This window comes from Geotrypetes seraphini, chromosome 8 (genome assembly GCF_902459505.1).
Source record: "Geotrypetes seraphini chromosome 8, aGeoSer1.1, whole genome shotgun sequence".
Classification (NCBI taxonomy): Eukaryota; Metazoa; Chordata; class Amphibia; order Gymnophiona; family Dermophiidae; genus Geotrypetes; species Geotrypetes seraphini.
This window is the reverse complement of record NC_047091.1, coordinates 34,048,512-34,063,560: the sequence shown is the minus strand read 5'-3', so window position 1 is coordinate 34,063,560 and position 15,049 is coordinate 34,048,512. Positions and strand designations below refer to the sequence as shown.

The following is a 15,049-nucleotide window of genomic DNA, read 5'->3' as shown; positions in this document are numbered from 1 at the left end:
TCTACTTGGGAAAACAGTATAGAAAATTGAATGAATGAATGGTGGGAAGAGTTTCAGCCTCTGATAACCAGAGCTGGCATTGTGATGTCATAATGCCTCATTTCACCAATAAGAGCCAACCTCATCAGTGATGTCACAATGGTTTGATTGTCCTATATTTGGCTCACTTTTACTACATTTTGATTTCAAGAGTGGTGCAGTTTAGAGAATGACACAGGGACAAATTTGCTCATCCCGTCCTCGTGTTTTGTCGCTGTCCCTGTCCCATTCCTGTAAGCTCTGCCTTAACTACACAAGCCTCGAACACTTATGATTTTAAAGTGTTTGAGGCTTGTGCAGATGAGGACAGAGCTTGCAGGAATGGGGCAGGGACAGGAAAAGAACTCGCGGGGACTGGACAGGGAAAAATTTGTCCTCGTGTCATTCTCTACTATTAAGCTTGCCTGTTAAGAGGAGTGACATGCAGTGCTAACAACTTGTCCTGACCCTGCACTTGATATGAAAGATCCCTTTACTACTGTCTGCTACTCAGACAGGTTCTATATGAGCTGTTAACATATTTGCCAACTGAAGAGTTTAATAGAGCTGACCAGGGACTGATTCACCTCTGGCTGGACAAGCTGGGGATATTCCCCCTCCCCCACTCAAGAAGCATGGGGGGGCTAGAGAGAGTTTGGGAAGACTTATATAAGAGGTAATAGACCCAGAAGTAATCTAAGGAACTACTTTTTTTACAGAGAGGGTGGTAGATGCATGGAACAGTCTCCCGGTAGAGGTGGTGGAGACAGAGACTTCAAGAAAGCTTGGGATAGGCAAGTGAGATCTCTTAGAGAGAGGAAGAGATAATGGTACTGTGGATGGACCATTTGGCCTTTATCTGTCACCTTGTTTCTATAATCAAAAAGCTCTATGACATCACAATGCAGGTGTAAAGAGCCTTAGCCTATAGGAAGAGGAGATACAAATGTTAAGAGCCTGAGCCGATAAGGAGAGGAGGAGATACTGGATGCTGTGGGTGGGCCACTTGGCCTTTATCTGCCATCAAGTTTGTAGATAAAGTTCGCTTGCATCAGCACAGTTCCAGGGAGACACCATCATTTCTTTTTCTCATGCAGGTGTTTTCTAGCCTCGGGATGTCCTTGGCACTTACTTTGGCGGAGCCAGAACCTCTTCCAAGAATTCTTCAATCTTATTTACATCTGTCTTCAGTTCATGGTTGTAGGTGATGAAGGGAGGGTGGGTCCCGGGAGCCAGGTTCTGCAGATCTGCTGGTTTCCTAATGCGTAAAGAGGTCAAGACACGGAGTTTGAAATAAAACCAGAACCCAGTTTCTCTGCGTAAGGACACTCCAGCAGACATTTCATGTAGTGAGGGGCATTATATCTTCTTCAATTAAGAGTGTAATTAAAGTCAACAAATAAGCTGTTGGAGATACAATAGTAACTAGTGTTTTACAGCTCTTATTCCCAGGTCAGCCCAGTTTTTACATTAGTCCAACAGAAACGCGCTGGACAAAAGCGTGCTGACAATCGCGCGCGGGGCTTATACGCTCCGGCTTAAAACAATTACTGTTAGCGCTGTGAGGGGTGTGGGAAACCCCCCCAGTAAACTTAGAAGTGTTAATGCTCCCATTAGGGGGGGTGTGGGGAACCCCCCACTACACTAAAAACTGCTGAGTACCCAAAAAACTAAGCAAACCGGAAGTTTTCCGTGTAGTGGAGGGTTCCCCCACACACACCCTCCCCCAACGGAAGCGCAAACACTTGTAAGTTTACTGGTCCCACCCCTTACAGCGATAACAGTAACTGTTTGAAGCTGGCACGCATAAGTCCTGCGCACGATTGTTGGCACGCTTTTGTCCGACGCGTTTCTGTTACGGTATCATGACAACCACATACCATACCCATCCGGTAGTGACTTTACACCTTGTTACAGTTGCCATTCTGCAAAGCATGCCTTAAACCAGTATCACTTTTCCCCATCAGAACTACTGGCTACATGGTCCATTAAAACCAGTTATATTATCCAGTGTAGAATATTGAAGATGATACAGGACAGACAGGGTGAAGTTCAGTGGCTTACTGTTAAAATGACTCAGAACCCTCAGTATTTCTGCAGAGGGATTGAGGAGCAAATACATTTTAAAAATTACAATAAAGAAAAAAAAAATCCCCTGAGGTTTATGCAGGTATGTGTCATATCCCTGATGGGCCTGTGAAACGGCAGCGAATCAACCCTGAGCAGCTCATTTCTGGGACACAATAACCCTTGAGAAATAAATCACACACACACTAAAAAAAATGATGTAAGTGTCACATATGGAAAACCACGATTCCAGTATTATGTAGATGAGCCCGACACTTTCATCGTACGGATATTTTTCCACCTCAAGTCTAGAGAGATTTTTTTCCTCCCCAAGATATTTTCTACCATTTTCAGTGCGATGCCCGTCTTCCCCCTGCAAGCTGAAATCCAGTCCCTGTTCTTCGAACAAGGTTCAGGAAATGACTTCAGCTAGTCTGGCCCCAGGCCCGTGGCTCTGACCTGCTGAATGGCACATCACTCACCAGGAAATTCCTTTCAGTTTAACAAAGCAAGCTAAAGCTGCTGGACAGCCTAAGTGACGGAGACTTTATCTAGGGAAATGTGTCTAATTTAGGGAACAGACAGATGGAAACACTTGTTAGAAGACAAACTGGACACAGTGTAAGCACAGTGGAGAGGAAACCCAGACACTCACACTTGGGGCCTGTTGCTTACCTTCTTTGGAAACATTTCCTCCTTAAAAAAAAAACATCCCCACCCCCCCACATCATGCACGCTTGCCCTACCATTTTTGCCAAGTCATGCCAGAGTATATTAGCCATGCTTTGCAATACCGTGTTTACCGTGCTATGTGCTGCCGAATTGCGCTCGCCATGCTACGTCACGCTAGGGTTACCAGATTTTCCATTTACATAATCCGAACCCCCTAGACTTGCCCCCCCCCCAAGGCCCGCTCAGATCCATCCTGTTACGCACCAGTCCCGCCTCCCGCTGTCTGCTCTCATCGGACAGCATCACGCGCACATGCGCACGACATCATCGGGTGGCCTCCGCACATGCACGGATGCCCTCCTGCCTGACAGTGATTTGTTCCAAGCTTTTCAAAACCCGGACAAAGTGCCAGGTTTTGAAAAGCCGCCCGGGGAAATCCAGACGTCTGGTAACAACCCTATGCCTCACCATACCGTTTTTTTTTTTTTGTCATAACTCTTACGACATCTCTTATGCTATTCCTGTAAACTTTTATGTCATTTCTGAAAACTTTTATGTAATCCACCTTGAACCGCAAGGTATTGGCGGAATAGAAATCACTAATGTAATGTAATGTAATATTATGTTTTAATCATGCTTTGTTCTGTTTTGCCATCTTTGCCAGACAATGTCTGCCACGTTATCTTTTACCATACTATGTCTGAGAGTGTGGCACAGTGGTTAAAGCTTTGGTCTCAGCACCCTGAAGTTGTGGGTTCAAACCCAAGCTGCTCCTTGTGACCCTCGGCAAGTTACTTAATCCCCCCCATTGCCCCAGGTACATTGGGACAAACAGGGAATAAATGCTTGAGTACCTGAATAAATTCATGTAAACCGTTCTGAGCTCCCCTGGGAGAACAGTATAGAAAACTGAATAAAATAAACTCCAAAAGTCAGACAGTGGAAAAAGAATAAGCGTTTGGGGTTTTGTTTTTTCAGGACCACCACAAAGAATCTGCATGAGGAAAATTAGCATACAATGGGTCTCCAGCATCTGCAAACGCTGTGGAAATTCCAAGACAGTCACTGTTCTAAGGGACTGTTCTTTGTCTTAGCTTAATATTAGAGAATGACACGGTGACAAAATTCATCACCGTCCCCGTCCCCGCGGATAACCGCGGGAAATAAACCCATGTAATTTTCTAGTGTCTATTTCATCTTCTGTCCTTCTACACCAGCATTCTTCAAAGCAAAGCTTGCGGGTCAGTGGCTGTGCTTATGTGAGCCAAGGATAATGAAGCCATTGTGACATCACTGATGTGGTTGGCTCTTAGGCACTGGTGGAATGAGGCATTATGACATCACAATATCTGCTCTGGATACCAGAGACTGTCATTCTCAACCTCAGTCCTTCTACACCAGCATTCTTCAAAGCAAAGCTTGAGGGTCAGTGGTTGTGGCCATTCATACTCTGATTCTTCCCTCTCTCCTTAAAGAATGACATGAAGATGGTTTCCCGCGGTTATCCGCGGGGACGGGAACGGTGATGAATTTTGTCACCGTGTCATTCTCTACTTAATATCTTTTACAAAGCTTCTTACCTCTTCAAGTCTACAGTTGTGACGTTAAAAACGACGCCTTTCAGCCACAGAACCATGAAAAGCCTCTGGGAAAAGGGACAGTTTCCTACACTCTCCCCATCACTTCCTGCCTACAGATATATGGATAGAAAAAATGAAAAGAATACATCACCAGCATTCGGCTTCAAACGCGTCTAATTTAATACCGTTTTATTAGGTTAGTCAGGTAAACTTGCTAGTCTTAGGTACAAGTTAATTCCATCTTTCTTGAGCTAAAACTAACATTTCTACAAAATGTCTGGCTTTATTCGTGACGTGGATTTACTACAAAAACATTTAAATACCTACAAATGCATAAATGATGCTTAATTAGGGGTTCTTAAACCTGTCCTGGGGGACCCCCAGCCTGTCGAGGTTTCAAGATATCCCTAAAGCATATGCATGAGGCGGATTTGCATATAATAGAGGTGACAGGCATGCAAATCCGCCTCATGCATATGCATTAGGGATATCTTTAAAACCCGACTGGCAGTGGTCCCCCAGGACAGGTTTAAGAACCTCTGGTTTAAGAGGCAAGCCTTTCACAGAGGAAGAATGTTCTAGAACGGGAGGTTAAGGTAGGAAGGTGAAAGGAGAGGAGACTCAGGAGGGAAGGAAACACAAAACCAGCACTGGAATTTAAGTCAGTGGTTCCCAATCCTGTCCTGGAGGACCACCAGGCCCAGTCAGGTTTTTGGGATAGCCCTAATGAATATGCATGGAGCAGATTTGCATGCCTGTCACCTCCATTATATACAAATCTCTCTCATGCATATTCATTAGGGCTATCCCCAAAACCCAACTGGCTAGTGGTCCTCCAGGACAGGGTTGGGAACCACCGATTTAAGAGATTTATGGGTAAACACAAAAGATCCTTCACCCGCTATAATAAAACCCTTAGCGCACATGCGCACTTCAATCTTCGTGGCTCCGTGCTTCCGTGCCCCCACATGCGCATTAGAAAGAGCCTGTGTCAGTTTCCACGTGGCGGTTTCCCCAGCAACGGTTGTGTTTTGGTTGCGGTTTACGAAATAAGGTGGAGGTTTTCACGCGGCGGTTTCCCCAGCTTAAAAAAGGAGCCTGCAGCGGGACCTGTCCCAGCTGTCTCAGAAAACAAGTGATACTTCTCAGATAAGCCTACTTGGGGAAGTGAGCTATTTTGCTTTGTTTTTAGGGAAGGGTGTGTGCTAGGGAGCTGTGAACTATCTTCCATTGGTTTAGGTACAGGGGTGTGTGCTGGGTATGGGCCATCTTGCTTTACTTTGGGGGGGGAGGGGTGCGATTTGTTGGAAACAGGGAATGATCTTGCTTTGCTTTAGGGGGAGGGGGTGTGATTGGTTGGAAACAAATAGCGATCTTGGACAGGAGGAGCAGGGAAGGGAGAAGGGATACTACTGGACAGGGGGGAGGTAAAAGGAAGGGAGAAGGGCTACTGCTGGACAGGGGAATCTCAGGAGGCACACAGTTTGAAATACACTGCCATACTGGGACAGACTGGAGGTCAATCCAGCCCAGTATGTCATCATGCTTCCGTTACTCCTCTCCTCAAGTCACTCCATTGGCTCCCTGTCTGTTTCCACATACAGTTCAAACTCCTCTTATTGACTTATCAGTGGTACCCAGATAACTCCCAATGGCCCCCAGATCCATATATTCAGATCTGCTACCCAATGTTTACTTGAACAACCCAAATGACATCCAGAATACACCCCACTAAAATCCGAATCCCACGGTATCTACGTATGTAAATGGCGGCACTGTAAAATCGTGATTCAGAAGTGTAAATGCCATGCGGCCCCTCCAAAAAACAACCTACAGAATGTCAACATATGTGATGTAGAAAAACGTGATGAACGTATGTATCTTATTGGAATTTTTCAGCTAAGAACTGCAGACAGTCCATGAAACTTCCATCAGAGCTTCAAGAGGTCCAAAACTAAGCTTACAGGACTGAAAATATTATACAGTAAAACTTTGGTTTGCGAGCATAATTCGTTCCGAAAACATGCTTGCAATCCAAAACACTCATATATCAAAGCAAATTTCCCCATAATAAATAATGGAAACTCAGATGATTCCTTCCACAACCCCAAAACTTTAATACAAAATACTGTATGTACTCGTATTGCAAGGCCTCGCTCATTTAAAACAGTCACTATACTCTCGTAGTGTCGGAGAGAGAAGAACCATCGGCTCAGTTGTGATGATGTGACGCGTGTATACTGTGTGTACTTGTATCGCAAGACCTCACTCATTTAGAACAGTCACTACACTCTTGCAGTGTCAGAGAGAGAAGAACCATCGGCTCAGTTGTGATGTGTGTATACTGTATGTACTTGTATTGCAAGACATTGCTTGTATATCAAATTAAAATTTAATACAATGTTTTGCTTGTCTTGCAAAACACTTGCATACCAAGTTACTTGCAATCCAAGGTTTTACTGTATTAGGAAAAAAAAAAAAAAAACCCCAAACCTCCAACAACCTTGTTCCAAGAACGCTGTCAGAGTTTATAAGCTGTGCAGCTGAAAGTTTACAGATGTGATTCGTCCCTGGCCTGCCAGTCTGTATTTAGCTTATACCTAATATGGGTATCAAGAGCAGAACCAAAAGCAATTTCCTTTCCTTACACAAAGCAGTCCGCCCGACTCATTAAGTACAGCGGTTTATGGCATTAATTGCTACCACAGTTGTGCTGGACAGCTTCACAAAGAGAGCCCGTAATTAAGAGCTCAGATTGCCTTTTATTCTGGCATCAAAACAAATGAAGAAATTCCGTGCTGTCTGCTGATGAGAAAAGAAGTGGCTGCAACTGGCACGCATAACAAATTATTTCAGTAAAACGAAATGACATATTCGTTTTTACAGTTTCAATCTGTATTTTGGAGCTTCTAGCTCAGCTGGAACTGGCCATCCATTCACAACGACCTAGGAGGAAATTTGTCTACAGAGCTGCACGGGAACCGGGATAATGGGAATTCTGCAGGGTTCCCCCTCGATCCAGGGGGATCCCACAGGTAGGGTGACCATATGGCTCCAGCCAAAGGAGGACGGATTGAGACATCTGGGCTTTACTTCTGTTGAAACCGATGGAAGTAAAACCCGGATGTCTCAATCCTTTTTTCTTTTTCTGGAGCCATACGGTCACCCTACCCACAGGGATGGGAGCAGCTCTTGCGGGGCTCCTGAGGTGTGTACCTGTCTCCTGGCGGACTCCTCCTCCGCACGGTTTTACTTAGGCCTCTTTTTACTAAGGTACGTTAGGGCCTTAACGTGCAGAATAGTGCGTGCTAGACCTTAACGCCAGCATTGAACTGGCGTTATTCTAGGAGCATACCGCACTGTAATTTTGTGCGTGGGCTAAAAACGCTAGTGCACCTTAGTAAAAGGAGCCCTTAGTGTAAATCCTAAAATAGGGCGCAGATCCCAGCACCAAACGCTATTCTATAAATGGCGCCCGACTCTTGAGTACTTAGCATGAAATTTCATCCGAATGTTGGCCACAATATACACTTCTCTAAATATAGAGATGCACGCAAACCTTCAGGGGATAATTTCAACCAATTTTTTTCCCCTCTTATTTCGGAATATGTGTCAGCAGACTTTATAACTCAATGCTGCTGTTATGGAATAATTTGCAAAAAGCGCATTTAAGCTTTGGTTTTCTTAGCAACTGCTGGTCACAGCTTTAAAAATTTCGACAATTCTTGTCCTCCAGCTGGCTCTAAAAGATGGATCACCCTCATTATTTTTCAGTGCACAGCCTAAGCGCCCTCTTTCTGGCATTACCACCAGGGGTGTGTTTTAATGAATTCTAGTTCAACAATAAAAGCAGATTTCCTTGGAAGCTGCTCCATTGGCATATAGAAATGTAATATACTTCCAAATCTGCTCCTCAGAAAAAACCTGAAAGTTTGAATGCTTCAAACCAAGCCTGCTTCAAAAAGAAAAAAATCCACTAATAATGGGTGCCCCCCAAAACACTCCTCGATTTTAAATGGTTACAAAACCAAAATTGATTGGAATATTCTTTCACCGTTGAGGCGACAGTTTCATCAACTCATAAAGTTTCGTACGGTCTCTGTCGATTACATAACACTCGATGTGCGCCCCACCTGTTACTCGGCAAACATCGATGCGATAATCGAGCTCGGACCAGACTCTCCGAAGCATATCCGGCGCAATCGCGTTTATCGCTTCAGTGATGCGTTCCTGCAGACCATCCATAGTTGTGGGTAGCGGAGGTACGTGCACTCTTGTCTTTCACGTACCCCCAAAGGAAAAAAAAGTCACAAACAGTACTGTCCGGTGATCTCGGGGGCCACTTAAGGAACACTTGGTCATTTTGTCACATTGCATTGTCTGAAGGTGTAACTTAGAAACATAGAAATAGACGGCAGATAAGGGCCACGGCCCATCTAGTCTGCCCACCCCAATGACCCTCCCCTACCTTTCTCTGTGAATAGATAGCACAGTTACTTACCGTAACAGGTGTTATCCAGGGACAGCAGGCATATATTCTCACATGTGGGTGACGTCATCTACGGAGCCCCGGCGCGGACAGCTTTTCAAGCAAACTTGATTGAAGTTTCAAGTTTGCACACTGCACCACGCATGTGCGTGCCTTCTCGCCCACTAGAGGGCGCATCCCACCTCGTGGTCCTCAGTTCCATAACTAGCAAGGAAGCCATCCCCGGGGAGGCGGGCGGGTTGTGAGAATATATGCCTGCTGTCCCTGGATAACACCTGTTACGGTAAGTAACTGTGCTTTATCCCAGGACAAGCAGGCATGATATTCTCACATGTGGGTGACCTCCAAGCCAACCAAAAAAGGGCAGGTGGGAGGATGGCAATTTAGGAAAACAGATTTTGCAAAACTGACTGGCCAAACCGGCCGTCACTTCTGGATAAAGTGTCCAGACAGTAGTGAGAGGTGAATGTATGAACCGAAGACCAAGTGGCAGCCTTACATATGTCCTCCATCGGAGTGGATCGGAGGAAAGCTATCGAAGCTGCCATCGCTCGGACCTTGTGCCCCGTGACTCGACCCGGGGGAGGAAGGCCAGCCTGAGCGTAGCAAAAGGAAATGCAAGCGGCCAACCAGTTAGACAGAGTGCGCTTGGAAACTGGGTGCCCTAATCGATTGGGGTCGAAGGACAAAAACAATTGAGGAACCTTCCGATGAGGCCTGGTGCGTTGAAGATAAAATGCCAACGCCCTCTTACAGTCAAGCGTGTGAAGCGCCGTCTCGCCAGGATGGGAGTGGGGCTTCGGGAAGAACACAGGAAGGACAATGGACTGATTGAGGTGGAAGTCAGAGACAACTTTAGGTAAAAACTTAGGATGGGTGCGGAGAACCACCTTGTCGTGATGAAAGACAGTGAAAGGGGGGTCCGCAACCAAGGCTTGCAACTCCCCGATCCGCCTGGCGGAGGTGAGGGCAATTAGAAACACCGCCTTCCAAGTCAGAAATTTCAAGAGGGACTTGTTGAGTGGCTCAAACGGGGGTTTCATCAGTTGAGCCAGAACCACATTCAAATTCCACACGACAGACGGAGGCTTAAGAGGGGGACAAACCCTGAGTAACCCTTTCATGAAGCGTGTCACCAAGGGATGGAGTGACAGAGGGCGTCCCTCCAGAGGTTGGTGGAAAGCAGAAATCGCACTGAGATGAACCCGCACCGAAGTGGTTTTCAAGCCGGAGCGCGACAAATGAAACAAATATTCTAAAACCGAGGATACCGGAACTGATACCGGATCCAGGTGAAAAGACGAGCACCAGGTGGAAAACCTGGTCCATTTCTGCGCATAGCAAAGCCTCGTCGAGATCTTGCGGGAGGCTTCCAACACCTCCTTCACCGATTGAGACAGGTCCGGAGGAGTCAGGGAACAAGAAACCAGGCTGTCAGGTGCAATGACTGCAGATTGGGATGTAACATGGATCCTTGACTCTGAGACAGCAGAGAAGGAGAGACAGGCAGGGGAAGAGGCTCTCTGGCACTGAGCTGGAGCAGCAGGGAGAACCAGTGCTGACGCGGCCACCGAGGTGCTATGAGAATCATCGTGGCCGTGGACGATTTTAGGTGTACCAACGTTCGCATGATCAGAGGGAACGGAGGGAATGCATACAGGAACCTCCCTTCCCAGTCGAGTAGGAAGGCATCCGCTTCCAGACGGTCCTGCGAGTACATCCGAGAACAATATAGTGGTAGTTTGTGTGTCTCCGGAGAGGCAAACAGATCCACCTGTGGCGTTCCCCAGCGAGCGAAGACCTCGCGTAGAACTGCTGAGTGTAGAGTCCACTCGTGCGGTTGCAGAAGTCGACTCAGTTTGTCCGCCAGGCAATTCCGTTCTCCTTGGATGTAGACCGCCCGGAGGAAGATGTTCCGGGAGGCCGCCCACTCCCAGAGGCGAAGAGCTTCGGAGCAGAGGGGCCATGACCCTGTTCCTCCCTGCTTGTTCACATAATACATTGCCACCTGATTGTCCGTGCGGACGAGGACCACCTGGTCCTGCAATATGTGAACGAAGGCTCGAAGTGCTAGGAAGATGGCTCGCAGCTCTAGCACGTTGATATGACACTGACGGTCTTCTGACGACCACAGGCCCTGCGTGCGAAGACCGTCGAGATGGGCTCCCCACGCGTACTCCGAGGAGTCCGTGGTCAGGACCTTGCGAAAAGGCGGAGTGCGAAACAATAGCCCCATGGACAGATTTGAAGAGTCTGTCCACCAACGCAGCGATTTCCGCAAGGGCGGAGTTACCGAAATGAGGCGAGAGACCGGGTCGCACTCCTGGCGCCACTGGGACGCGAGGGTCCACTGAGGGATCCTCAGGTGTAGCCTCGCAAACGGCGTGACATGTACCGTCGAGGCCATATGGCCCAGCAGCATCATCATGCGCTTGGCCGACACCCTCGATAGTTGGGAGACCTGGCGGCTCATCCGTACCAAGGTTTCCACCCGCTGGGTCGGCAGGTAGGAGCGTAGGCGCACCGTGTCCAGCACCGCACCTATGAATTGAAGAGACTGCGACGGTCTCAACTGAGACTTTGGAAAGTTTATCTCGAACCCGAGAGTTTGCAGGAAGGCAATAGACTGTCGGGTCGCTGAGATAACCCCCTCCCTGGTCGGGGCTTTGATGAGCCAATCGTCCAGGTAAGGGAACACATGGAGTCCACGTGACCTGAGGGCTGCTGCAACCACCACCATGCACTTCGTGAATACTCGTGGGGACGCGGCCAGGCCGAAGGGCAGTACCCTGTACTGGAGGTGGAGGTCCCCCACCTGGAATCGTAAGAATCTTCGACAGGCGGGGTGCACCGGAACATGGGTGTATGCTTCCTTCAGGTCGAGGGAGCACATCCAGTCCCCTTCCCCCAAGAGGGGGTACAAAACCGGGAGAGATAGCATTCGAAACTTCTCCCGGGCCAGGAATTTGTTGAGCTTCCTGAGGTCCAGTATGGGGCGCAGGTCCCCGGTCTTTTTTGGAACCAAAAAGTAGCGGGAGTAGAACCCCGTACCCCACTGGTCCTTGGGGACCGGCTCGACCGCCCGAAGCTTCAAGAGGGCTTTGGCTTCGGTTATAAGGGTCGGTAGCTGCGAACGGTTGCAGGGGACTAAACTTGGGGGACTGTCCGGCGGCGAGGACACAAAGTTGAGCGAGTAGCCCTCGGAGACGATCCGGAGCACCCAAGCGTCTGAGGTAATCCCGGTCCATGCCTCCCGGAAGAACCGAAGACGGCCCCCGATAGGAAGGGGTTCCTGAGAAAGTGCGGAGGGGAACCCGCCCCGTCCGCTCAGCCCGTCAAAAGGAAGGCGCTGGCTTAGAAGGGCCCTGCGCCGGGGCTTGGGGTTGTCCCCCTCTGCCTCGCTGAGACGGACGTCTCGGAGGCGGTCTCGAGAAAGCCGGGGTCGACTTCTGAGGGTATCGGCGCGGCGGAGGCCGAAAGGGTTTCTGCGGCGGGGGCCTAGGTTTGGGCCGGACCAGGGATGCTAGAGAGCGCTCCTGTTCCGACAAGCGCTTGGTCGCCGCATCCAATGACTCGTCGAATAACTCGGACCCCACACAAGGCAAGTCTGCCAGGCGTTCCTGCAGGTTTGTGTCCATGTCGAGGGTGCGAAGCCAGGCCAAGCGGCGCATGGCCACCGCGAGGGCCGACACCCTCGAAACCAGCTCAAAGGCGTCGTACACTGCATGGAATAGGTACAACCGCAATTGAGACAGGTTGGACATAAACTTGTCGAATCCTGCTCTTTGGGAGTCCGGTAACGAGTTTCGATATTGAGGAAGGTCCTTCACCATACCACGCAAAAAGGAGGAAAAGGTGAAGGCGTAATTTAGAACCCTGGTGGCCATCAGGGAATTTGAATAGAGGCGACGGCCAAACTTGTCCAGGGTCCGCCCCTCCCTGCCTGGTGGAACCGCCGCAGAAACCCGTGAGGGCTGTGATTTTTTAAGAGCAGACTCCACCAGAAGAGACTGGTGTGAGAGCTGCGCCTTATCGAACCCTTTAGGGGGAATCGTCCTATACTTCGATTCCATTTTTGAAGGCACAGACGTGACTGTAAGAGGGTTTGACAAGTTCTTCAGCCAGGTTTGCAGAAGGACACTGTTGAGAGGGAGTCTAGGCACCTCCCTAGGAAGAATGGGGAGGTCCTGTTCCTCCAAAAATTCTTTGGAATACCGAGAGCCTACCATCAGGTCAATCCCCAGGGCTTGGGCCATGTCCTGAACGAAGGATGAAAATGAGGACGGCCTAGCCTGGGGAGAGGGGGTTCTCGACCGCCCCACCGAGGAGAGGGGGGAGGCCTCATGGGAATAATGAGGATCCCTAACCGATCCCGAATCCCAGGATCCCCTCTCGAGGGCCCTCGAGGGGGAAGGGGAAGTTATCCTCCTCGCAGAACCCTTGGGTGAGGACCCCGGGGTTCGTGGGACACTCTCCCGTTTCCTCGGCGAGGCGGCCCGGGAAGACTTCCCATGGGGTGAGCGGAGGAGCCTCGGGTTGTCGAGGCGCAACTCCGACACCTGCAACGCCTCGCCCCCGAACGACGAGGAACGGTCGCGCCGAGGCGAGCCTCGGGGCCGCTTAGACTTCCTCGATCGACGCCCCGTCCGAGGTCGCGTCGAGGGCGAGGCGTGTCTGGAAAACCCGGAGGAAGAGGAGGAAAGACGGCGCACTCTGCGCAACTTTTCTTTGGGCCTTACACTCCGCTCAGGGGGTTCCCCCGAGGTCGAGGTCCGGGGCGGGGCCGAGACCGAGGTGAACGGGGTCCCAGTACCCGAGACCGAGGTCGCCGAGGCCGGGGCTCCCGAGGGAGCCGAGGCCGGGGCCTCCGAGGCCGAAGGCGTCCAGGCCGAGGTCGAGGCCGCCGGAACCGCAGCACGCTGCAACACTTCCAGGGCTCCCGACAGCTCCGATGAGATGAGAGCTCGGAGGAGATCCTGGAAGGCCGGAATCCCCACGAAGGTGGGGAGTTCCGAGTCCGGGGCACACTCCCTGGAGGGCGACCTCGGTCTCGAGTATTCCCTCGGGGTGTGCGGAGTCGAGGTCCGATGCGGGGCCGGGGTCGACCCACCCGCCTTGGCCTGACTCGAGGATGGCTTCTTTGCTGAAGGGGATGGAACAGAGGACTTACCCGAAGCTTGCTTCACTGACGACGCCTTCGAGGAAGAGGGCCGAGGCGAGGCCGAGGCCCCCGAGGACGCCGAGGCCGAGGTCAAGGCCGGGGCCGAAGCCGAGGCCGACGTCGAGGCCTTAGGCGGCGCGTCGACGGCGAACAATTCGGCCATTCTTGCCTTACGGCGACGGAGGGCCCTGTTTTGGAAGGTAGCACAGCGATCACACGAGTCTGTCGGATGTTCGGGCCCAAGACAGACAATGCACCACCGGTGAGGGTCAGTGATGGAAAGCAACCTCTCACACCGGCTGCACTTTTTGAATCCCGTAACAGGACGGGACATCCACGAAGAAAAAGAAGAAGGCCGGGAACGTACCGACGTCCCGCGGCCACGGCTTCCGGGAGCCCCCGGAACCCGACGAAAAACGAAAGACTTTTTTTTTTTTTTTTTTTTTAAAAGAAACGAAAGGAAAACAGTACCGCGAATTAATTCGAAGGGAAAAAACAAACTAAACGCGGCAGCTAGAAGGCAAAAACACTGGAGCTCAGATCCACAGGGCTTTCTTGCTCCGCGGAAAAATTTGAACTGAGGACCACGAGGTGGGATGCGCCCTCTAGTGGGCGAGAAGGCACGCACATGCGTGGTGCAGTGTGCAAACTTGAAACTTCAATCAAGTTTGCTTGAAAAGCTGTCCGCGCCGGGGCTCCGTAGATGACGTCACCCACATGTGAGAATATCATGCCTGCTTGTCCTGGGATAACCCACGTGTCTATCCCATTTGGCCTTAAAATCAGGCACGCTGCTGGCCTCAATAACCTGAAGTGGAAGACTATTCCAGCGATCAACCACCCTTTCAGTGAAAAAGAATTTCCTGGTGTCCCCGTGCAGTTTCCCGCCCCTGATTTTCCACGGATGCCCCCTTGTTGCCGCGGGACCCTTGAAAAAGAAGATATCTTCTTCCACCTCGATGCGGCCCGTGAGATACTTGAATGTCTGCCATCATGTTTCTGCACCAATTGCAGCTTATAAGGGTCAAAGTGCAAGCGATTGTGTAAGATCTCGCTAACCGT

At 50.0% G+C, this 15,049-nt stretch overlaps 1 protein-coding gene across 1 annotated transcript in view; it reads right to left on the bottom strand.

The window, feature by feature from the left end:
• CLIC4 (chloride intracellular channel 4) overlaps positions 1-15,049 on the bottom strand; it is a 48,667-nt gene that overhangs the window by 20,207 nt on the left and 13,411 nt on the right. Inside the window, exons 2-3 of the mRNA XM_033956874.1 lie at positions 4,338-4,447; positions 1,151-1,276 (exon numbers count right to left, since the gene is read on the bottom strand). Coding sequence (XP_033812765.1) covers positions 1,151-1,276; positions 4,338-4,447 — 236 coding nt within the window. The remainder of the gene's footprint in view (positions 1-1,150; positions 1,277-4,337; positions 4,448-15,049) is intronic.